This window comes from Heteronotia binoei, chromosome 1, assembly GCF_032191835.1.
Source record: "Heteronotia binoei isolate CCM8104 ecotype False Entrance Well chromosome 1, APGP_CSIRO_Hbin_v1, whole genome shotgun sequence".
Classification (NCBI taxonomy): Eukaryota; Metazoa; Chordata; class Lepidosauria; order Squamata; family Gekkonidae; genus Heteronotia; species Heteronotia binoei.
This window is the reverse complement of record NC_083223.1, coordinates 221,550,363-221,576,006: the sequence shown is the minus strand read 5'-3', so window position 1 is coordinate 221,576,006 and position 25,644 is coordinate 221,550,363. Positions and strand designations below refer to the sequence as shown.

Below are 25,644 nucleotides of genomic sequence, written 5' to 3'. Positions count from 1 at the left end.
TATGTAGTGTAAGTCAGTGCAGTTGATAAGGATGAAATAATAATCAAGGTAGTAGTACTGGGATTACAGAAATCTGAAACACAGCATAAAATAGTAGACGTACATTACATAATACAGAATATAGTATTATGTAAGTATAAAAACAAAGCAGTCAGAGTAGGATAATACACACAGCAAACAGATAATGCATACTGCACACAGTAGAAGAATTTAAAGTTCATTTCCCTCTATAAAAGCATCTTCCTGAACTATTTTGTCATAATATTGCCCTATTCCTTTAATTTAAAAAAATGCCCCCTTGAACAATTCTCAGATGTTGCGAGTAGGCTCAAAAATGTTTCTTAAAGCAGTATGGTAGCTATTCTATTATTTTCCCAGTGCTTAAAACTGAAATACTGTTGCTGGAGAACTGGGCTGTCATCTCAACTGTCATTTCCACTGCTGTGTAGAATCTTGTAGTTCTGTCCATGACTGACGCAATTCTTTTTCTGTTCCTTACTCACACCATTCCTGCACTATACCTTTCAAAACCTTTTTATTTTACTTTCGCTATAACTTTGCAGGCTGCTGCTGTAGTACTCAAGCATAGATGTAAAATCTCTGGAAGTTTTGAAACAAACCCCTTTCCCCCCCCTCTCTCCTGCATGACTCTTCTGTTTCATGGATATCATTAAATGAATTTTTAGAAGGCTATATGACCTTGCTCTGTCTCCTTAGCAGCAGTATGATTGTTCTTGGCATTGCATTTTATAAAGTCTTGTATACTTTACTTTTGATTCTAGGAATGCAAAATTAATAAGGTCCATAGTAAGTCATTTCCATTTGGAGGGTCCAGATGGGTGGACGCCAGATACAAAGCTGAATTAACTTTGCAAACTAAGAAAAATATTGTTGCAGAAGAAGTTCTTGGATTCTTATAGCATGTCCTGCATGTGTGAACTGGAGACACTAGAAAGTTGCACAGTCAATGTGTGATCCACTGAGTATAAGAGAGTCATTTACAACCCAACTATGGCGCCTTAGCTTTATAGCTTAGGCTATAAAGACTCCTGCTGTTAGGTCTGGAAGTTCTCAGTTTTGGTGTCCAGGTGGTAGCCATCTCATAAGTGCTTCAGGGCCTTGTTAAGGTATATATTTAACAGTAAAACTCTTCTTTCCACATAAAATTATTCCATTCTAAACTTACAAGTTAGAATAGAATGCCTTTGTGTGGGTTTCACGTTACAGCTGTAAATGTCCACGTAGAGACAGACGACGTTTGTACCTTGGATTGGAGAATAGCAGATGAGGGAGACCTGTAGTTTTTAAAGACTGCACCCCAATTTTGTTCCTGATGGCTTCATATGCTAAGGCCTTTCTCCTCCATGTAAATGCCATACATGGAGGAACAGGGTAGTTGGGGTATTATCATACAGTTATAGTATAATTTTAGGGATAGAAGGCACAGTCTCTTTATTTTTAAAAACATCTTGTTAGTGCATTGGTAGCCTGTTGAAGGAAAGCCATTACAAGTAAGGTTGCCTGCTCTGGATTGGGAAATACCTGGAGATTTTAGGGTGGAGCTTGAGAAGTGCAGGGTTTGGAGAGAGAAGGGACTTATAATGCCATAGAGTCTACCCTCCAACGTGGCTATTTTCTCCAGGTGAACTGTTGTCTGTCACCTAGCGATCAGTTGCGATAGTGGAGATCTCCAGCTACCACCTGGAGACTGGCAACTCTAAAAGGCTAGTCTGGTGCTCTGAGATTTAACACAGCTTTAATCCAGTTGGGTTCTAGCAGTAAAGTCTGAAATTTCCAGAAGACCTTTTTAAGTGCCCCACACTTAAAAATCAATTGTTGGGTGAACTTTTCTTGGTGGTGTTCTGGTTTCTTGTTTTTAGTGAATGGATTTTGTCTTTGGTGAGAGTTCTCTGTGTGCCATAATTAATAGCTTTATCTCTAAAGGAGACTGATGGAGGTTTGAGGACCTTTACAGAAGCAGAACTGTAGTTTACTTATTTTTTAAAAATAATTATATTTATTTATTTTATTATAGTCATATCCTGCCCTCTCCTGGTGGGCTCAGGGTGGCTAACAACAATTAAAACAACATAAAACTGAATTGTTACAATAAAATTGTGGTAAATTATTAATATCTTAATACTTCTAAGGCCTTAAATGTTATCTTTTTTTGTAAATGGCTTCTATCAGGGCTCTCTCTCTCTCTGAGAGTAACAAATTTCTTGGTGGCTGCCTTAATGTTTTAATTGTTTCTCTTTTATTGTACTTTTTAGAAAAAGGTATTGAGCAATTTACTATTCTCCCCCTTCTCCTATCACTGATCTTTTTCTTTTTGTTTGTTTCAGCTATTGGGGCTCAAGCTAAAATACTCTTCACCAAGGAGCCGTATTCCCAAGATGCTTTACACGGCCGCAGTGCCATCTTGCGCTGTGAAGTGGAGCAACCCAGTGACATAGAGTTTGAGTGGCTACAGAATGGAGTTCCTGTTCAGGACACTGAACGTCGTTTCAAGGAAGGAAGCAGCCTACAGATCACATCTGTTGATAGGCAGCAAGATAGTGGAAACTTCCAGTGTGTGGCCCGGAATGTACTAACTGGAGAAGAAGCTCGCACAACAAATGTGTCTTTCAATATAAAGTGTGAGTATATTGCTTACAAAGTATGTTTGGCGGTCAGATACCAGTAATGCAATCTAAAGGAATTATTTGGAAGCAGGGGAGGGGGTTACAGCAAAGCTGTTGTTGATTATGAGTCTAGTTTTGCTTCTACATTTAAAAGTAATAAAATAAAATGCACACCAGGGAGCTCAAGCCTATTGCAGCTCTGTACTGTGCATACACACTGGAACATAAGAGTATGTAACTCTTTCAGGTATGATGATACTACATGTTGTGTCTATCTTTTATTTAATTAAGATTCAGGCTGCAAATTAAATTTGGGGGTTCCATTTTGTTTTGAAAACATGATCTGTTTTAATGTCTGTTAAACATCAGCAATTCCTAAGAGAAGCCAGGCTGATGATGATAAAACCAATGCTCCCTCTAAGCTGTGGAGTCTTGTGAGCAAAAATAATACTACTTGGGCTACTGGCATTAAAGTTGTGAGCAAGCAATTTGGATCCGGCATAAATTCGTTTGATTTGGGGCCATTCTTCCTGAGCTAAGACAAAATTGTGTGAGCTGGTGGCTAAAAAACTGTGAGCTAGATCACACTAACTAATCTTAGTGGGAACACTGGATAGAACTCCAGGTAATTGCTTTTAAAAAGCCTCTTACTATTTGTGGAGAAAGAGCAAGGCTTTTTATTCTGGATCACAATGTTTGTTGGTTCCCCCACTATGCTCTTTCTTGCATACTCAGTCTCAAAGCCAGATGTGTAGATAGTTACATACTGATATACATTTACTCCATAAATATGCCCTTTGGAATATATTTGCCATTATTGTATGCAAATCATAGGCAAACTCACTGGTGTTTACATTCTCTGCATAAACATGCACACACATATTCTCTGAATATGCTCACACTAGAATGGAAAGGGTACTGAGGAAATCACTGTTCTGTCTCAAGCCTGCAGAAGGCATGTAATTAGTAGTGTGCAAAAAAAAGGCAATTTGGGGGTTTGGATATATTGAACCTGAAAAATATCAATATTTTCTGAAATTACCAAATCTCAATATCAGTTTGGCATTGAGATTTGGGACTGTTTGGGGCAGTTTTTTTGAGGTAGAAGCACCAGATTTGCAGTATAGCCTCTGGTGCCTCACCTCAGAAAAACAAAAACAAAAAACACTTTTGAAGAAGTTTGAAGAAGATTGGACTAGGAAATCCAACTCTATGAGCCCCCAAAAAGGTGCTCCCATCCTCCATTGCTTTCAGTGCAAGGTGGGGGAGGCATTAAAAGAGATCTTGGGTCTCTTTAAATGCCTTCTCCAAGCCGCACATATGCCTTCTGAGCTCACTAGCTGAGTCATGCTGCTGCTGTGGGACTTGAAGAAGTAGGCATTTAAAGAGACCATGGCCTCTTTACATTGCATACTACTGCCTTCTCCAAGTGTGGTGGTGGGCATACGACTCAGCAAGTGAACTCAGAAGACAGGCTTTTTTTTTTAACAGGAACGCACAGGAACATGGTTCCAGCTGACTTTGTGTTGGGGGTGTGGCCTAATATGCAAATGAGTTCCTGCAGGGCTTTTTATTTTTAAAAAAGCCCTGCAGAAGACATATGCCTTCTGAATTCACTAGGTGAACTGGAGGAAGCAGTAGGCATTTAAATCTCTCCTGTCTTCTCCAAGCGTGGGGGTACAACTCTGCCAGTGAACTCTGAAGACATGTGGCAGGTTAAATAACTACTTACCCATTACCTGCAGCAGTGGGCTTTTCCTTTGGACAAGTTATTCAGGAAAGTAGTTGATGATAAATAGTATTGAGGAGGACCAGAATACTGAAAAGCCACAAGCTTCCTATACGTGTCTGCTGCTATAATTGAGTTTAGGCTATCTGGGGAAACTCTTTAAGGCATCTGTATCCAAGCCTGATTCATGGTGGGACTGGAATGAAAGGAAGCAGGGGAAGTTTGAAAGGAGCCAAGTGTAAGTGCAGAAAGAGTGTCTGGCTTGGTCTGCTGCCTTGGACTTAGTATCCCAGGTGTAAATCCTCCATCTGACACTGATAATCCTTGCCTTTACTTTCTCTGTCATCAACCCTGATGAATTCTGATGAAAGACATTAGGAATGTAATGCCCTCATTAATGGCCCTTGAACTGTGATCAAATAACTCATACAATAGATTCCAGGACTGTTTGCAGCTGAGAAGGAAATCATGCTTGGCAATACTCATGCGATGTTCCCAAATGCTGGCAAATGCTACATATGACAGAAGTATTTGGAAGTACAGGCATTTGACAGGAAAGCCCAGAGTGTGCCCCTCATCCCACCCATGATAGGAGGAATCCAGTAGAATGGAGAACTGCCTCTGTTAGGAGATCCTAGTTCTCCCTAGTTTCATTTTACTGAGTTTCCTACCATGGAGGATACTTGCTAATTTTAGCTATTGCCTTGTTGTAAGGACTTTTCTTCTTAGTACCGTTACCCTTGAATAGAGAACTGACAGTACTATAGAGAGTCTCCTTAAATCTGTATCCTGTATCATTGCCTGAAAGTACTAAGTGGATAAAATTTGGAGCTCTTTAGCTTCCATTTGAGGCTAAATTTAAGCTTTGGCTGTAGGCATCTGTATATTTAGCTTGTAAATACTTTTATACTTCAGGGTAAATGATGTAGTTTAACAAATGCTTTACATTATCACAGAAATGCAGGAATGATATAGGTTTTCAGTGCAAGCGTGTAGCCCAGGTGTGCTTTTCTTATGCAGAACAAGTGAAGTTTTGCACAGGAAAGATTTTTTATATCTGGCGTTAGGTATGCAGATGCTTCGATTTTCAAAGTTCTGTAGAGAGACAGAGGTTTCAACATGGTCTTGATAGTTCTCTCTCCCATTACCTGTTTTTGGAAGGGATTGAAACAGGAGAAGTTGTTTTGAGGACCCCAGCCACAATGGAGGATATACAGAGTTCTACCCTGGTGACATTGCGCTGCCATATTGATGGGCATCCACGGTAAGGAGCCATCGTTCAGTTGTAGTTGGTACCAGAGTTCCTTCTAAGCTGCATGTGTGAGTGGCAGCTCATTAATACAGGAAGCCCTGCTCAGCAGCAATCTGGAGCTGTGCAGAAACTTGCACTGCCCCTTGCTCATTTTAAGATTACAGCAGTTACATTTTGCTCTGGATGTGAACTGCTCCACTCAATAGGGAAAAATAATTAGAGGGAACAAAGTTTCTCCAGTGGTCCAGGGGGTGGGGCAGTCTAAACGTCTGGGAGAACTCTTCCCCATCTGCAGGCAGGGTTGCTGTTTCTTTTTTGTAATTCCTGTAGGGAGGGCTTCTCCCCCATTCTCCAGGGAACAACACTGCTCTTAGTTCTCTTGTCTCTTTCTTCACCTGGGGTCTTTCTCCAGATTTTCAGGACTAAAAAGAGTTGCAGCCTCTTTAAGTATTATGGGGTATTTTATCTGTCTTCCAAGTCTTTATGTGTCTTCTCAGTCTTGTTGTTTCTGCCTGAATTTTCTGTGTTGTAAAGATCCTGCAAATTTGGCATGCAGATGGGTCTTAGTGGTTTTCTTCCTACCTCTTGGTACAAAGTAATTTTATACTGTAGCTTTCTAGGATTGCTGTTGATATGTTGTCATTAGAATATGCATGACTGCCTGTTGTGTGTTAGGATAAAGAACTAGTCAAGTAGACAGTTCTGTTAGATGCTTTTTCAGTAGTACTTTTGATGCTCATGCAGAGCTGTGAAGCCATCTTGTGTTTCTTAGCCCAACAAGTCAGTGGTTTCGGGATGGCACCCTGATTGTGAATGATCATAATAACTATTCAGTCATCAGCAAGGAGCGAACACTGATTCTCAGGAGTGCAGTTCCAGATGACAACGGTGTCTATTATTGCTGTGCTCGTAATACTGTCGGATCTGTTTGTAGCAGCAACAACTTCACTCTCAACATCATAGGTGAGTGGAAGTTGTGCTGTCTCAGATGACTTTGTGGTAACTACTTTCACTTACAGTAGACACAGGATGAAACCATTAAGTGTTGCAGGAAAGTATTAAATTCTTAAGGCCACATATGGGGCCAACAAAAACTTGAAGCCGTTTCACACATTATGGCAGAAAAACAGATACTTTCCACATTGGGTGAATGTTCAAGTGAGCTACAACCAATCAAGATGTGTGAGGGGGAGGTATTTGTGAATTTCCTGCATTGTGCAGGGGTTGGACTAGATGACCCTGAGGTCCCTTCCAACTCTGTGATTCTGATAACTCCCTTTTATCCATATTATAAATAATATTTTGGAACATTAAATATATTTGTGCATGTATGCAATACAAGCATGACATGTGAAACAGGCCTTCAAAATGGGAACTTCAGCCATCCTAGTCATGCATCAGCAGCTCTGCAGAGATTGCAACTTCAGGGCTGGGTGCAAGGGAGATATTTGGACCACAGTTACAAGGACAATTAAATATTCTTTAAGAAATCCTGTGCAGATCTTCCCCTTTCCATTATGTGGCTTATTAAAAGATCTTCCCCTTTCCATTCCTGTAGCTTATTGAAAACGTACTGCAGTGCAATCACTCTTTGCAGGCCCAACTTGCAGTTTCTCTGAGGATGGAACTTGTGGGTATGACAAGCCACAAGCCATTGTCTCAGTGAAATTTACTGGCATTTCATCCTTGCTAGCTATGGGATATCTTTTAATTTTAATATTTTTGTGGAAGAGGTTTTTTTAATGTCAGTGCTTTTTAATAGCAAATTAATGACAACTAGTTTAACAAGGTCTCCCAATTAGGAGGGATTTCCTTTTCTTTGACTTCTGTGATTTGTTTTTTATATGCATTCTGCAAATGTCAGTATTGCAAACACTTTCATTTTGTATTTGTCATTGACCAACTGTGCTTAATGCCTAAAAGCAAAGCAAGTCTCTCAGAGGAAAATAGTTGTCTAATCAATGCCTTCCTCTGCAGAAGAACAAAGCCTCTTAGACACATGGGGAAGTTAAGAACTACATATGGTACACACAAGAAATAGCTTGGAACCCCTGCAGACAGAACTCTATTAATTTAGGAGAACCTGAATTCCCATCAGACCCCCTTGAGAGTTGCATTCCAGTCAGATGGCTGCCTGGAGGCATGCAGACCATATTCTGGTTTTCCTGCACCCCTCTACCTGTCCTTTTTGAAGAGAAATACATTGCTGGGGTGTGGGCAAGGAATGTAAATAGTAGATCATCAGTTTCCTGTGTTTCCCCACACAACAGATGAAAGCTTTCCTCACCCAGTAATTGTTCCTGAGAATCAGATTGTCAATAAAAATGAGGAGGCCATGTTCCATTGCCAGTTCACAGCAGTGCCACCACCTACTCAAGAATGGTTGTTTGATGGAAAAATTATTTCCAATATGAGCAGGTAAGCAGCCCTGTTAGATGCAAAACTAACTGGTAGGTGATGCTAATAGGGGAAGTTACAGTACAAGGAGATGAATATTTAATATTGCTTGATACACAGAGCAGCTAATCCATGTTTTGAAGTGTTGCTGATTAATGGAATGGTTCTGAAAGCCTTCCTAATTCTAAGCGTTGCTCATCTTTATTTCAAATAATAATATAGTAGACTATATAATGTCAGTGACCAATTAATTTGATTTTTTCTTCTTAAAATTTCAAGAGGTTTTCCTGCATTAAAGCCGGCAATCTTGTCTATTGTATATAGATCCTGTCTTCTTCTCCACAATCCTCATTCACAAAGCATAGTGTGGACAGGCATCATGATGATGGATAACATTATTGCATGTCTGCAAGCATTTCTGCTTTGTTCAGTGGTTGATCTCAACCTTTTTTGTTTCTTCGGGTTCCCAAAGGACTGTGGTCCTTTCCAATGGCTCTTTGCTGATACCTCAGGTGAAACCACGTAATGTTGGGGTCTACAAATGTGTTGGCCATGGACAGAGAGGGAATCCTGTCATTTTGGAAGCAACTCTTCAGCTGGCAGGTATAAACTGGTTTCTTAGAATGCCTAGTGGGCTTTGCCTAGTTGGGTAGGCATGAACTGGGAGTTTCTTGCCTTGGCATATATCTGGGTGAGACAGGGCTGGTTGGGCTATTTTTTTCTGTTTCTCCTGAACTTGCACATCCCACAAATGGAAATGTAGGTTGTGTAGTAAGATGGACAGAGGTATGCCTGCTTCTGTGGGTCTCAGTTTCCCAAGCCCTTTCTCAAGCATCTTTCAAACTGTGCTGATTTCTAAACTCTAAACTTATGTTTTCCCTAGAAATCCATGACATGGTGTCACTTGAGCCAAAGACTTTCATAGACAATACTGAGCAACGCGTGGTCTGTTATGCACCTCGGGGGGTCCCCAGACCCCATATCTGGTGGGAAAGAAATGGTTTTTGGGTCCCTACTACTGGCAGGGTACGGCAAGAAGCGGAGGAACTAATCTTTGAGAGCATTGTTGAAACGGATGCAGGGATATACACTTGCCATGCAGCAAACAAGGCTGGAGAAAAAAAGCAAGATCAGATCATCACAGTAGCCAGTAAGCAGATTCTTGTGTATAACTAAAAGGACAGTGGGAGTACTGTCTGTTATGGGTTGAATAAAAATCATAGGTAAAGTGGGTTGATGGGAAGGAAAGGAAAGGACATTTCTTACATTTTAGTAATTACAAGCACAATTGATGAGAGAAGATAGCAGAGCTGTTTGATTCTCTGGAGACAAATGAGACTGATACTGGAGTTGAGGGCTGAAACAGTCCTTGCTAATCAGTCCAGCATGATTTTGATGGGGTTTTTGACCATATCTGGTGATGACCTCTATTGCAGGCTGAGAAATGGGTACTATAGGGCTTGGGCTGCCTATTAAGCAAGTCTTTGTGCCAAACAAGCCTTTGACATGTCCCTGAGTCTTCTGCCACTAGGTCAGTTTGAATCTGGTATCTACTGTTCCTTTCAGCAAAGCCAACATGGGTGATAAAGCCCAAGGATGTTCAACTGGAAGAAGGTAAACCAGCCTATCTTCACTGTCTCAGCAAAGCTTCCATGAAGCCCACTATCTCCTGGTATCGCAATGGCATCCCGATTTCAGAGGTGAGTGTGAAAGGGCCTTGAGTCCCTCTGTGGAATTGGCTGCCCGCTTGATATGGTATTGAATCTCCTTAATTGATCTTTGCTAAAGCAGCACATGTTCTCCTGTCTACCATCTCCAGATTTCTTCTTAATTCTCTTTTTTTGCTAAGAGTGAACTCCCTAATTTGTAGCGTTACATTATCTTGCTCTTGATTTAAAGCTAGAGGTGAAGAACCCACAAATTTTATCAAATTGTCTCAATTTTTCTCTGACCTTTTCCACCTTTTTTCCATGGAGTCCTTTAATTTGGCTGTATTTTGCTCTTAATCTGCCACAATACTGTTTTTTTTTTTTAAAGATATTTCACACAGTTCTGTCTTAACTGTTAGCTACCCTGAGCCCATCAGAGGTGGGCAGGATATATGTAATCAAATAAATAAATAAAAAGGTCCTCTTTAAAGGGTTTGGAACTAGAACTTGTGCAGAGGTTTTTATTGGACAGAAGAGTGGTGGTGGAAAGAGCTTGGCTATGCATGGTATTAGAGCTGGGGCAGAGTTTTCCAGATCCAAGAACCTCTGTTGCTGACTAGTGAGTATTTGCCCAAGCATGCAGTCCAAGGGGAAAGCTTCTGTTTTTGGGTTGGGTTTTTTTGTGCGTTGTACATGTGTGTATCTCAAATATTCTGTGTGAGGGTTTGAGGAGGGGAGCTATTCATACCTGAAAAAGAGCCTGCAGACATATTTCACCATAGCTAAGCAGTCAGATTATGTCGGTAATGTGGCTCCCAGTCAGCTGCCCTTGTGTGGTCCTACAGTTCAGCAGCTGAGTGTGTCCTGTGGTTTTACATATCAGGTTCCAACTGGCTTAATCCCGTTATACAATTAGAGCCCTTTTATAAAAATGCAGCAAAAGGGAGATGAGTTCAAGCAACTGACATTGTACTAAACAGGCTTTCATTTGCAGTTTTCTTTTAATCCCCCCTTTTGGCATGGTAGTTCTGGAAACTGTGTCCTGTTTCTTTTTCAGGCAAGAATCAACTAGAACCTTAGATGCTGGTGGAAGGAAAGGGACCAGGTGGAGAAGGGGCACTTGAGGTTCCATGAACTCTGCCTTGGGGCTTGAAGAAGAAAATTATTTTTGTACTTTCAAAGCAGTATTTCAGCTTTTTATATTCTGTTTTTAGATATTAAAATGTAAAGTTTCAAGACTCCTCTGATTATTGATTTATTCTCTAGTAATTCTTTCCTGAAGCAGGTCAGGGGTGCACTAATTTACAGATCATTTTTGGACCTGGAAAAGTTACAGGTGAAAGACTTCCTTGAATCAGTAATCCCAACTGCAGTTCTGGCTATCACAAGTGGAGAGAGTAGACTGCTGGCAAAAGCAACTCTGAAATGTGTTTCCTTTGGGCGTTTGGAGTCTGAAGACCTTCATGCCCCATTTTTGTTTCTGGCAGGATTCTCGTTTTGACATTGCTGAGAATGGGACACTGCGCATTAACAATGTGGATGTGTATGATGGGACAACGTACAAATGTGTGAGCAGCACGCTAGCAGGGAGCATTCAAGCACAAGTTCGTGTGCAAGTTCTTGGTATGTGATACTGTGAGGGATCTGGTTGCTGCATATGAGTCTGTAGCTCCTGCATACACCATCTACGTACATTTGCATTTCTTGAGGATGGCAGGAAAACTTGGGAGACTTTGCAAATGCTGGTCTTGCTCTTGGTTCTGTTGCTGTCTCAAAGATCAGACCTTTTTGCATGAGAATTAGAGTGGGTGGTTTTCACAGGATTTACTTTGTACATTCATGGATGTGACTGGATAATTCTGCTTGTTACAGAGAACTTGAAGTTTACCCCTCCTCCTCAGCCCCAGCGATGTGTTGAGTTTGATAAAGAGGTCACAGTATCCTGCTCAGCCACAGGCCTGGAACAGCCTACAATCCGGTGGATTAAAAGCGGTGAGGGGGCATGCTTGAGGATAGAGGAAACATAAGATTTTTGAAAAGCCTTGTTTTATTGCACAGGTTTAAGACTTCAGATGGGCACGAACTGGCTCACAAACTAAAGTTCGCCATGAATTTTGGCCCACACATGGTTTGTGAAGTGATATTCACAAACTGAAGAGCCAGCCTTGCACAAGTTTTAAGGCAGTTCATGGTAGTTTGTGAAGAGCAGAAAGTGGGGGGTTAAATGGCTTTGAGCCATTTAAATCCCTGCTTTCTGCGCATGTTAATGAAAAACAGCTGACAGCAGGGAACAGAAATCACGTTTAAATGACTGAGTAGCTTTCTGTTGCCTGCCGCTCAGCAGTTTGGTTTAATTGGTTTGGAGCCATTTAACCCCCCGCTTTCTGCTCTTCACCACTTTTGGCGAGGAGCAGAAAGCAGAAGTTTAAATGGAGCCATTTAAATCCTTGCTTTCTGCTCCCCACCAAAAGCAGCAAGGAGCAGAAACCAGGAGTCACAAACCAGTATGAACCAGTTCACAAACCAACATATCAGTTTGTAGTTTGGTTTATGGTTCAGCCATGAACCAAATTGCAAAAATGTGGTTCATGCCCATCCCCATATAAGGCACCGGGCTTTATCCCCCTTGTTTTGCAAGGGGATAAAGCCCAGTGCTTCGAGTTTGATTTTGCTCTCCTTTGTGAACAGTGATAAATTTCCCATCTCCTGGGGTGAAGCTGCAATCTCCAGTACATGGACTACCTTTTTTTTAAACAAGAAAAAACTCCTTTTAAAAAATTAATGCTGTCTCTGCTTACTTACCCAGATGGAAGCACTCTGCCAACACGGGTCAGTCACAATGCTGGGATCCTGCATTTTCATAAAGTGACAAGAAGCGACGCTGGCAACTACACTTGCATTGCCTCCAATAACCCACAGGGAGAGATCAGAGCAGTGGTTCAACTCACAGTGGCAGGTACATGTTAGATGAAGCAGCTAGTGCTTGCCAACTGGGAGTCCTTCTTTGTGGCCAGTCTAGTTTTCTTTGAGGTTAAAACAATTTTATTGGTAACATATGGTAATAAATCTATTTCTTACATCTTTAAAAACTTCTTTTATCTACCCCATATATTACTTTCTACCCACCCCTCCCCCCATTACTTGACCCCCGCCGGTGTTATTTACTTAAAATGCAAATATTTAAAGGTACCCTTAACTATTAAAACAAAAAATTATATTCTTCTTCTTTTTAAAACTTAATCATTATCAAAAATTGTCCAGTGTCCTTTTAATTTCCACTCTTTTTCTACATATCTTCTAAACTTTTTCCACTCTGTCTTAAAAACTTCTAAATCATAGTCTCTTAATATTCTTGTTAATTTGTCCATTTCACTCCATGTCATAACTTTTATAATCCATTCCCATTTCTCTGGTATTTTATCTTGCTTCCACAACTGCACATATAATGTCCTAGCAGCTGAAAGCAAGTACCAAATTACAGTTCTATCTTTTGGAAATTTTTCCATTTTTTTTGGAAATCCCAACAGAAAAGTCTCTGCAACTTTCTTGAATTCATATCCCAAGATCTTAGAAATTTCTTGCTGAATCATCTGCCAATACTTTTTTGCTCTTTCACAAGTCCACCGCATATGGTAGAAAGAACCTTCATGTTTTTTACATTTTTAACATCTGTCTGGCATCTTATTGTTCATCTTTGCCAATTTTTTAGGAGTCATATACCATTATATATATATAATATATATATTCTCTTTAATACTATGACACGTCGAAAGCTTCATAGAATTCTTTCATAAGTATTCCCAAGTTTCCATCTGTATTTCTTTATTTACATTAATTGCCCATTTAATCATTTGAGATTTCACTACTTCATCCTCCGTAGACCATTTTAAAAGTAATTTATATATTTTTGAAATTAATTTTTCATTATTTCCAAGCAGAACTTTTTCCATTTCTGTTTGTTCTTTTCTTATTTTCAGTCTAGTTTTCTGAGCTAATAGAATGTTGAAGCAAAACTGTTTCATGGTTGTTAAGCGTTTATAGATCTTCCATTATTAAAAATGCTTCTATATATTGGCTTGGATCCTAGTCAAGTTTTTCACTGGTAGAAGGTATCTTCTACCAGTGAAAGAGGTTGGGAATTATTTTCACTGATTTCCCCATGCTCATTGGAGACCCCACCTTATCTCATACTAGTCTGCCAATCCTCAGGGTGCAGGATTCTGGGAGGCATGGCAGACTGCAGCAGGAGAGGAGAACTTAGAAATGTCCTCTTTGCAAGAGGTGCTGTGTTGCATAGCATGAGGTCCAAGGCATTAGCTTTGATAAGATCTCATACTTACTAAAATACAGATATACACAGAGGATCACAATGGTGCCGTAGCTTTGGGATTCTTACTATCCTGCAGCTGGTGGAGTCTGCCTTAACATTTTTGTTTTTCCTCCCTTTGGGGGAGGGTGGAGAACTATACCTTGTAACCTGTTGGGTTTGCTTGCTGTAAATAACACTTCAATAAATACGCCTATGAGATCTTTTTGATCCAAGGATGTCCTTTCCATTATGTTCCTGAGAACTCATTAAGGAAACATACAGTTTAATGTCTCTGCTTATGTTGTTTTTTTGTTGTGTATTCTAGTTTTCGTAAGTTTTAAAGTGAAGCCAACTGATACCACAGTATATCAGGGACATACGGCCATGTTCCAATGTCAAGCTGAGGGCGACCCAGTGCCACAAATCCAATGGAAAGGGAAGAACAGAATCCTTGAACCTGACAAAGTATTACCTAGGTAATGTACTCCCCATTAGACTGTTTTGACCCATTAACTGAAGACAGTATTTAAAGCATAAGTCACGTCCTTGGGATCAGCTGAGTTTGGGATTCAGAGCTGGTTGTACATGTTCTGTGTTTTACCTTAATGGATTCTTCTTGTAAAGTAGATTCAGACACCATGAATAATGTTCACTGGTACTTTAAATTAGCACATTCAGAGAGCTGGAGATTATATACTGAAATTTTGCAGCCTGCATATGAATATTTTGAATAGTATAGATTTCTGCCGTGTGGCGCAGAGTGGTAAAACTGCAGTTCAATCCCAGCGGAAGCTGGTTCAGGTAGCCGGCTTCAGGTTGACTCAGCCTTCCATCCTTCCGAGGTCGGTAAAATGAGTCCCCAGCTTGCTGGGGGGAAAGTGTAGATGACTGGGGAAGGCAATGGCAAACCACCCTGTAAAAAGTCTGCCATGAAAATGTTGGGTAAGCAATGTCACCCCAGAGTCTAAAATGACTGGTGCTTGCACATGGGACTACCTTTACCTTTAAGCAAATGGAACAATGTACATTGGTGTGCTTGATTTCTGACTTAATTCCATTGTGCTTTCCCCCTAATTGTCTCTCTTTTTTAAATCAGGAATTGGGAAGGAAGGGTTGGTTCACAGAAAAAGTGGGAAGAATACATGTGTCTGGGACAAAATGAAATGTCCCTCTTTTGAACCTTCTCAGAAGCACCACCAACATATGGAATCTTGGCAGCACCACCAACTTATCAATATGCCTAAAGGTCAACATGGCCCCATCTGCAGATACTTAGATTTGTGGATTTGGGATCGTGTAGGCTATGTAGATATAAAAGAGATTTCTGCAAATCCAAAGGAGGGATGTTACAAAATTCTGTAAAAACAAACAAACCCAAAACTGCATGAGTGGGAGAGAAGAGGACCCACTGCAAGAGGAAGACAGGCAACAGTGATCCAATCAGGTGTGCTATCTGGCAAGTGGCTGGCCTAATGCAAGTCTCATTGCTTGTCACTTGTCAGATTCTAATCCATAACCCATAGCTAACTCATAGTTCATCGTTGTGGCTTCTGTGTAGTTGCACATGGACTGCACTATCACAGGCCAGCTGCAGGTAAGAGCTTTCAAGCTTTTAAAGAAGTTTCCAGAGTCTGAGTGCTCTCCCTCCCCTCCCCTCCCCTCCATCCTGAGTGTAGCCTTTCCTGCCCACATGATGGAGGCAAGCAGAGCACTCTTCCTTCATAAGAAGAGCATGAGCTTAGCCATTCTGTGTTCTTGAGAGCCTTTTTTCTTTTATTGGAGTTTTGATTTTGGGTAGGATGGCATTATTTTAAAAGTGTGAGGAGTACAGAGCCAAAAAGGCTCAAATCTTGATTCTTGTGCTTGGGTGATCTTATACCCTGCTAGCCACTGCCTAAAGCCTGAGAGAGGAGAGCAGCGAGGCTTAAAGCAGCCTTTCAGGAGAAAGCTTCGGGTGCCCTAGACCCCCACACAGAAAAACAGGCTCACCCTGACAAGGTGGCCTCAGTACCGATGCCCTTGGCATCTGAACTGGCGAAACATCATCCCTGACGAGATTGACTTTGGAACCACCATTTTAAAAATCAAAAAAGAAAACTAAGCACTCCCAGTGGGACCTCTCCAGATGCCGTTTCCCCTCACTTCAGTGCCTCCTTGAAGTTGAGGCTCAATCTCTCTTTCAGGTCAGTGGGGATCTTCCACTTGTTACTTAGGAAAGGAAAGGTCCCCTGTGCAAGCACCAGTCATTTTTTACTCTGGGGTGACGTTGCTTTCACAATTTTTTCACTGCAGACTTTTTACGGGGTGGTTTGCCATTGCCTTCCCCAGTCATCTACACTTTCCCCCCAGCAAGCTGGGTACTCATTTTACCGATTAACTGTGGAGTCAACCATCAGTGCCAACAGATTGAAATTCAACATCATCTCTATGCCATTCATCCCCAATTCAAATTGACATTGAGCTAGTTCAGCTTCGGAGGGCTATGTTGCCATTGAGGCACAATCTGCACTCCCTGAGGTCTTTTGATGACAAAATCTATGAGGTCCCACATCAGTCTACAGATATTGAGCCATAAGCAGCAGGCACCCCCATTTGCCCTCCTACACAGTGGCCATCTCATCAAGCTCCCTGGTTCCTGTTCCCATTGATGTTTCCACCCCAGTGAGAACCTTGGGTTCCTTAACAGCAGAATGCACCTTATGCATGGTACTCCTAGGGACAATAGAACCAGGGGCCATCAAAGTAAGATGGGCACTGTTAGGGAGTTGACGTCACATCTCCTTTTGGACTCTGAAGAGGGGATGGAGCACAGGTCAGAGGTGGAATCAACTTCCATGCCCTCACCTGGTGATGCTATAGGCAAACCATCAGCCTCATCACCTACAGAGGAATAGAGTTGTACTCTGAATAACTAATCTGCATTGCTAAGTGTTGGATATTGAGTATATCTCTTCAGAACCACAGCCAGCCAGCTCCATAATGAGAGTCTTATACTCCCCAGACTAGGGGCAGCCAAACTGCAGCTTGGTAGCCAGATACTGCTCTTTCACACATATTGTGTGGCTCCCAGAGGTCAAGGAGGAACTTCATGCATGCTTACTCTCAAGTAAGTGCGCTTAGCATCAGGACACCAGTCAGCCTTTGAGTGCTGACCCATAGGCATCTATTTCCACTGTGTGTGAGGCAGGGAAGGAAGGGGAAATAGGCAAGCTTGCAAGCTCTTCTCCACCATCACAGAGATCACAAGGAGTCTAGAACTGGGAAAGAGAGCACAAGAGCCAAGGGAGCCACTGGAAGGAGGGAGGAAATTAAAGAGGGCTGTGCAGGGTTCCCCCTTAGTTTCACAGTGCTTGTAGGAGCTGTATTTACTAACCTTGGTGTCAAAGCAAAGAGATAAGGAAATGGTGGTCAGTGATTTATATGGTACATGTGTGTTTCCTTCTTCCACTGGTGCCAAAAAATAATTTCCTAACCTTTCCCTATGCTGGTCTTATGGGAACTGTTATTCCCAGCTTTTGTTTTTAAAAAGTCTCCTAGCATGGTCATGTTGAAAGTGCATGTATGTGTATTTTATCTTTCTGTGCAAAGATGGACCACTCTCCTGAGCCACTCTGAGATTACATTGGGATTGTTCCATGATGTTCTTTAATGAAAATTTAGATTGTCATCATTGTGTGACATAGTCCTCTTCTGGTAGATATCCAAGCATGTTGTGGCTTAGCTCACTTGCTTGACTCATCTGGAGCTGATACTCCTTCAGATGTCATTTAATAGTGCATTTATTTTCTGTTTGTGGAACACAGTGATCTTCTTCGTGGTCTCTGTGCATTCACACATATGGGTAATCCGCAGGATTGGCCCCGACCTCGGAGAGTTCAAAGCAATCTTGATCGTAGATCTGGCGCGCCTCCCGCTTGTCCTGGGAGGAGTCAGCTACTGCGCATGCCTGGAGAAGGGGGAGGTGCTTAGCCACTCAGTTTCTTCCTTACCGCCGACCGGATCGCACCTTCCTCGTTGATCTCCAACTTCTTCATTGCAATCTCTACAACTACCTTCTCTTCAACCTCAACTCTTCATCTTCTACTTCTACCTGGTATCGTATAAAAAAAAAAAAAAAAAAAAAAAAAAAAAAAAAGGCCTTTTCTTACTATCTCTTCGGGACTTTTCCCCTCCCCCCCCCCTCCCCGGGCGGATGGAAGGAAGGGACAAGATAATCTTTAAACGCTGCACCAGCTGCTCATCCAAAATCCCCTCATCCGACGGTCACTCTCTGTGCTTGTTCTGCCTTGGAGAGGCCCACCGTCCAGACTCCTGCGTGCACTGCAGCCAATTTGGCAAACAGGCCCGCAAGAACCGCGCCGCGAGACTCAGGAGCCACCTCATGGAAACCACACTCCGACCGGCCATGCCGCATGGCGGACAAAAACAACCCGCGCCATCTTCCCCACACCTCGTGGGAGAGACGCAGTCGGCAGCTTCCGTGGCACAGAGTCCCAGTAAGCCTAAGACCGGCAAGCACTCCAAGAAGTCGGACGACCCCAAGAAGCGCCGCCGTTCCGATTCCGCCCACTCGGACCCGACGGGTAGCGTGAGCTCCAAGAAGCACAAGACCCGACCTCTCGACTCGGTCTCGAACCCGACCACCAAGCCGAAGACCCCGAACCCGAGCGCCACTGCCTCCGGATCGCTGCCGAAGACTCCGACATCGAAGTCGACAGCAACACCATCAATCACTCCATTGGAAATCATCCGCATTTCATCCAAGTCACCGTCCATTCCGAATTCCCCACCAGACCAACTGCTGGATACGCACTCTACCGCATCCGTTGGGATCCTCGACCCATCTAAATTCATAGATCTCTCGCACCCTGTAGACGCCCACGCGCTCACCAGAGAACCCTCGACCCCGAGAGTCCTCCCGACCAGACCGCGGTCTCGCAGTCGCAGACGCACCAGATCCCGCAGTCGCCGGCACACCAGGTCGCGCAGTCGCCGTCACACCAGGTCTCGCAGCCGCCGCCGCACCAGGTCCCGCAGTCGCCGCCGCACCAGGTCCCGCAGCCGCCGTCGCTCCCGCAGCCACCGCAGGGGGAGACACTACTACTACTCTCCATCGAGATCCAGGTCTCCATCCCCACGGAACCGAAGACGGCACCGACGATCACCATCCTACGATCGACATTACCACAGCTACCAAGAGTCTCCTCGCGACCGAGATCGCTCACACAGACTCCATTCCGCATCGGTCGAACCGCTTCACCATGACGACCTTACGAATCTCGGCGCCGAACCGAAACTCCCGCCGCCACTCGAGTCCTTACACACGGCTCCCAAGACAACGCCCCAGCCCGACCTGCACCAGGGAACCGACGACGGATCCGAGGAGGAACTCTCCGACTCCGACCACTCTTCGGGTTCGGACCTACAATCCCCAGAATCCGACATAGCCAAGCCAGCAGACCTATCGCCGTCCGAGGGCCCGAAATCCTACCTCGACCTCGTGGCAAACATGGCAAGTTCGCTGAACCTGAAGCTCAATACGGACGCCCCCAGAGTCTCGGACGTCGTATTCGATCTGGTGCATGCGGATCTTCCATCCAGCTCATCTCTTCCCATGCTCCCCGTCCTCCTAGAAACACTCAGAGAAGCATGGGACAAACCGGCATCAGTACCGCCGACATCCAAGAAGGTCGAAGCCCTCTACAAGATACATGCACCTGAATCCAAGTTCCTATTCACTCACCCGGCTCCGAACTCGATCATCGTGCATTCGTCTTCGAAATCGAAGCAGACTAGGCACCCGGTACCACCAGAACGAGAGGGCAAGAAACTCGACACGATCGGGAGAAAGATCTACGCCCTCACTACAGCCACAACCAAAATCCTCAACTACATGGCATGCTTTTCCGCATACACCCACAACCTGACCACTTCCCTCGGCGCACTGGTACCATCCCTACCCGAGGCGTCCCAGAAGTCAGCCGCCACTACCCTGCAAGAGATCGCCAGAGTGAGCAAACAGCAAATCAACACTGCACGGCACGCTGCACAGTGTTCTTCCAAAACCTTGGCCTCAGCCATAGCACTCCGTAGACACGCGTGGCTCAGATCCTCCTCCCTCCAACCAGACATCAAATACAAGGTGGAAGACCTGCCCTTTGATGGCCTCGGCCTGTTCAGCTCATCTACAGATGACATCCTCACGTCAGTAGACGATGGCAGGAAGAGGGCGAAACGTCTGGGAGTTTCCCAACCTCTGACACAATCCAACCGACAAAGGAACTGGAGGTCCAGCCAATACAAAGGGGCCAGATCCCCACGACAACAGGATTCATGGAAGCGCAAACCACCACAGTCCAAGCCTTCCTTTCAGCACAGACGCCAAACAACCAAGAAACCTCCAACCACATCCAAACCATCTCTCTGACCTCCCTGCCCCGAGCCGTCCAGTCCCCCTTCATCAGCCAAACCCATCAACACGACTACAACCGTTCTACACTGCCTGGAGGACCATAACATCAGACGCCTGGGTCCTCACCATCATTCAAAGAGGCTACCTGATAGAGTTTACATCCACTCCAAGGCACCACCGATTCCTCACCACACCCCCGTCCGCACCCCTGCAGACAGAAATTGCGTCTCTGCTGGACAAGGGCGCGATAGAACCAGTCCCACCCCAATACCATCGCACCGGCTTCTACTCCCGGTACTTCCTGGTACCAAAAAGGGACGGAGGACTCCGACCCATCCTCGACCTCCGCAAACTCAACCTACACATAATCTACAAGAAATTCCGTATGGTCACGCTTCAGGCAATCCTTCCGCTCATCCCAGAACGAGCATGGATGGCGTCCATAGACCTCCAGGATGCCTACTTCCACATAACAATCAATCATCATCACAGAAGATTCCTAAGGTTCGCCGTAGGGAGGCAGCACTTCCAGTTCTGCTCCCTCCCCTTCGGCCTCTCCACAGCACCAAGGGTCTTCACCAAGTGCATGGCAGTAGTAGCAGCCACATTACGCCAGCAACAGATATCAATCTTCCCGTACATAGACGACTGGCTGATCGTCGCCCATTCCAGGGAGCAACTACAACTGGACGTCTCGACCACCCTCTCCACCCTGGCCACCCTAGGCCTCCGAGTCAACCTCTCAAAATCCAAACTAATCCCTACCCAGAGGATTCAGTTCATAGGGGCGGACATCTCCACGCTCTCGCAAACGGCTTCCCTACCTCAGGACAGAGCACTCGCCATACTGTCAATGGCCAACACTATCATCGCCCAGCGCTCCCAAACAGCGCTCACCTTCCAAAGAATGCTAGGCCTCATGGCAGCAACCACAGCAGTTCTGCGGTTTGCGAAGCTGCACATGCGCCCCCTTCAAATGTGGTTCGTAAGGACTTTTCGCCCCCACACACAACATCAATCCACACTACTCACCCTCCCACCGCACATTGTGCCATCCCTCAAATGGTGGACCAAGCAACATCACCTCTTCAAGGGCATGCCATTCAAACAGACACCGCCCTCGGTGATCGTAACCACAGATGCATCCAAGTGGGGATGGGGAGCCCACTTAGAGGACCTCACGGTGCAGGGCCAATGGACAGACTACGAACGCTCTCTCCACATAAATTGCCTGGAGCTCATCGCAGTGCACAAGGCCCTGCGGTCTTTCCTCCCGTCGCTAAAGAACCAGCACGTCCAGGTCACCTCCGACAACATCGCCACAGTCTTTTACATCAACAGGCAGGGCGGCACCGCCTCCGTCAGACTCTGCAGGAGAGCCCTCGCACTGTGGCATTGGAGCATAAGCCAGGGCATCTTCCTCACGGCCGTGCACCTACCAGGGACCGACAACACCCAGGCAGACGCCCTGAGTCGCCACTCGACCAACAACCACGAGTGGTCCATCAACAGTCGATACATCCGACAGATCTTCAACGTCTTCGGACAACCGAAGATAGATGTATTTGCTTCACCATCAAATGCCCAATGCACCCGCTTCTACATGAGAGGTCCCCCATCCCACCTCTCCAGGGGGGATGCCTTCCTACAAACTTGGAACGGAACACTGCACTACCTCTTTCCCCCCATCCCACTTATCACCAGAGTTCTACAGAAGATTCAGGTAGACCACACAAACTGCATCCTCATAACTCCATGGTGGCCGCGCCAACCCTGGTTTACGACCGTGCTGCTCCTGTCCAACAATACCTTCGTCCAGCTCCCTCAAACACGGGATCTCCTCTCCCAACAGGACGGCAGGGTCCTTCACCACAACCCGGCGTCACTCAAGCTAACAGCCTGGAGAATCAATTTCTAGATTTCCCCCCAGAGGTCCGTCACGTCCTAGTGAATTCCAGAAAACCATCTACTAGGAAATCCTATCTACTTAAGTGGAAACGCTTCTCACACTATGCCTCACAACACAACTTCGACCCCAACTATGCCACCATACCTCAGGTACTAACTTACACCTTAACGCTCTCTAGAGCGGGTCTGTCGTATTCCTCCCTGAAGGTACATCTGGCAGCCATCTCTGCTTTCCACCCCCGCATCGATGGCACAACGGTTTTTTCTCACCATGCGACTAGAGCCTTCCTCAAGGGCATCATTCGCCTTCACCCACCAATCAAACAAGTTCTACCCACCTGGAGCCTATCTCTAGTCCTGAGCCAACTCATGAAACCGCCCTTCGAACCCATGGCTTCCATTCCACTGCACCTGCTGTCATGGAAGACGGCATTACTTACGGCCCTCACCACAGGTAAGAGGGCCAGTGACATCTGCGCATTCAGAGCAGACCCACCGTATACGACATTTCATAACAGTACGGTGGTCCTCCGACCTGACCCGACCTTTCTTCCCAAGGTCGTCTCTCCCTTCCATCTGGGAAGACAGTCCATTATACCAGCCTTCTTCCAGCACCCCGCGGACGCGGGACAAAGGGCACTCCACAACTTGGATGCACGGAGAGCCCTAGCCTTCTACATAGATAGAACCCGCCAAATCCGTAAAGACCCCAGACTCTTTATCACTTACGCTACCCATAATCAGGGCAGCAGAATATCTACCCAGAGACTCTCCAAATGGATTGTTGCTGCCATCGAACTCTGCTACCAGCTGGCAAAACAACCAATCCCTCAACATATACGAGCCCACTCAACCAGAGCCGTGGCCACCTCGTCCGCCTTCATGAAAGGCATACCTATAGAGGACATCTGCGCCGCAGCCGTCTGGTCCTCTACATCTACCTTCGCCTCGCACTACGCCCTCGACGTTCGTGCCCGGCGAGACGCCTCCTTCGGACAAGCGGTGCTACGATCGATCTTCGACTAACCACCGTGAGTAACACTATCATTATGTTACACTCTAATCCTACATTTTCTTACAGATCCAGCACCCACCTCCGAAGAAATGGCTCGCTAATCACCCATATGTGTGAATGCACAGAGACCACGAAGAAGATGGACAGGTTTCTTACCTGTAACTGGTGATCTTCGAGTGGTCATCTGTGCAATCACACAGACCCACCCAGCCTTCCCCGCTGCTGGAAGTTAGTTAGCACAGTTATTTCCACCTACCCGGCGGCGGGAAGAAACTGAGTGGCTAAGCACCTCCCCCTTCTCCAGGCATGCGCAGTAGCTGACTCCTCCCAGGACAAGCGGGAGGCGCGCCAGATCTACGATCAAGATTGCTTTGAACTCTCCGAGGTCGGGGCCAATCCTGCGGATTACCCATATGTGTGATTGCACAGATGACCACTCGAAGATCACCAGTTACAGGTAAGAAACCTGTCCTTTTGTGATGTTTAGGTTGGCTAGAGAATGTCAGCCTCTTTCTGCATTGCTTGCAGGATCCAGATTATGTCCAATGGCTCTCTGATAATATATGATGTCACCACAGAAGACTCTGGCAAGTACACCTGTATTGCTGGCAACAGCTGCAACATCAAAGATCATGATGCATCTCTCTATGTTGTAGGTAGGGAATATCCATTTGGTGGTACTACTGTTTTTGGAATGCAGGAAAGTGACTTCTAGGGGAATAGCTCTGAATCTGATTATAACAACTGATATGGTTTACAAGAAAATCTGAATGAAGGTAGTGGGGCAAAATGTTCTACATTTGCATATTTCAGGTTCATTGCAACATATGGTACCAGTGGGTGGGGCCCTTGGGGCTTTATATCCTTAAGTTATATATTTGAATGCAGCCTGTCTCAAAAACATCAGTATAAATCACAGATGCATACCTTGAAACAATCCAAATGCTACAATAAACAAAGTATTTGTAACATTTGAAGACAAATGTGATTTATTTTGTCACTATTCAGTTAGACAATCAAATCTGAATAAAACACTTACATGTAAACTTTGTCATAACTTAATATGTACATGTTATGTACACATACCTTCATGTTCCCATTCAGATATTATTAGTACAGACAATATTTTATAGTATTTAATACAACATATTTCCCAGAGATCTTTTCCCTTTAATAACATTTATTGATTCCTTTTACAGTAACTTGAACAGCCTTTATTTTACCATTTATTCCTTAAAACCCAAATTTAAATTTATACAGAACAAGATAGAATTCTAGAGCAGATTCCCTGTCAAGTCTCCATTTTTCCTTTCTTTTTCCTTTCTACATATTTTTTCATTTCATTTCTACATATTTCTTTCATTAGAATTAATTTTTTAAAACTACCGAATATTAGGTTGCATGCTTAAGAACATCTTCCGTTGTGTAAGTGGCACTGAATACAATGGGATTTCTGAGTAGACAAGCTGTTGCTCTCTCAGTGTCTTTTCATTTTAGTGCAGGAGAGGGACATACAAGCCAAGATGACATGTTCTCGCTGTGGTCAAACAAAGATTTGCCTTGATGTCTGACAGTCTAGCTGGAAAGGGCTTCCCTAGAAATACCTTCCTGCCTTGGACACAGGGCTTGTCTTCACTATATGGCGGGAATGGGGTCATACAGATCGGATGCTGAGTCTTACAGGTCCCCTAATTATTCAAGAACAAGGAACTCCCAAGTTTACCTCTTTTTCTAGAGGCAGCATGTAGCAACCCAGCTGATCAGATGGGAGAGGACCCTCCTCAGGCTAGCTCTATCCATGCAAAGTGTGTGCTGGTCATGAAACATTCCACATAACCAGTCTATATGTTGCATAGTGGTGGAGGCAGCAGCCTGCTCTGTCTCATGCACTCTTGATATCCAACTTCCAGAGAAGCCAATTGCAGCACAAGATGACACGTCCAACAACCACACTCCATATAAGATGATTCAGACCATAGGACTCTCAGTTGGAGCTGCAGTGGCATACATCATCATTGTGCTGGGGCTCATGTTCTACTGCAAGAAGAGGAGAAAGGCAAAGAGGTTGAAAAAGCAGCCAGAGGGCGAAGAGCCTGAGATGGAGTGTCTGAATGGTAAGATGCTGGATCTGGATCCTGGTTAGGAAGGGGAGCATGGTGGTACTAACTTGATTTAGCCTTCCAATGCATTGCTTCGGAGCTGTTAGGAGGAGTGGTCAAAACACCTTTAAAATGTATGTATTTTTTCTAAAGTCTAGAGGAGAAAGTAAAAATTATTACATAAATAATAGAAGCAAACAAAAGTGTACTATCCCAAGCTTCAGTTGGCATTCTGCCACCCAAAGCAACC

At 44.4% G+C, this 25,644-nt stretch overlaps 1 protein-coding gene across 2 annotated transcripts in view; it reads left to right on the top strand.

The window, feature by feature from the left end:
* Window positions 1–25,644, top strand: part of PTK7 (protein tyrosine kinase 7 (inactive)) — a 139,395-nt gene that overhangs the window by 97,727 nt on the left and 16,024 nt on the right. The window contains exons 2-14 of one of the 2 annotated variants that reach the window (XM_060247936.1): window positions 2,346–2,639; window positions 5,515–5,617; window positions 6,378–6,568; window positions 7,876–8,023; window positions 8,475–8,605; window positions 8,886–9,152; window positions 9,569–9,702; window positions 11,139–11,274; window positions 11,524–11,643; window positions 12,458–12,607; window positions 14,286–14,436; window positions 23,824–23,951; window positions 25,206–25,409. In XM_060247936.1, the coding sequence (XP_060103919.1) occupies window positions 2,346–2,639; window positions 5,515–5,617; window positions 6,378–6,568; window positions 7,876–8,023; window positions 8,475–8,605; window positions 8,886–9,152; window positions 9,569–9,702; window positions 11,139–11,274; window positions 11,524–11,643; window positions 12,458–12,607; window positions 14,286–14,436; window positions 23,824–23,951; window positions 25,206–25,409 (2,157 nt within the window). The remainder of the gene's footprint in view (window positions 1–2,345; window positions 2,640–5,514; window positions 5,618–6,377; window positions 6,569–7,875; window positions 8,024–8,474; window positions 8,606–8,885; window positions 9,153–9,568; window positions 9,703–11,138; window positions 11,275–11,523; window positions 11,644–12,457; window positions 12,608–14,285; window positions 14,437–23,823; window positions 23,952–25,205; window positions 25,410–25,644) is intronic. The other variant, XM_060247943.1, reaches the window with a different exon arrangement.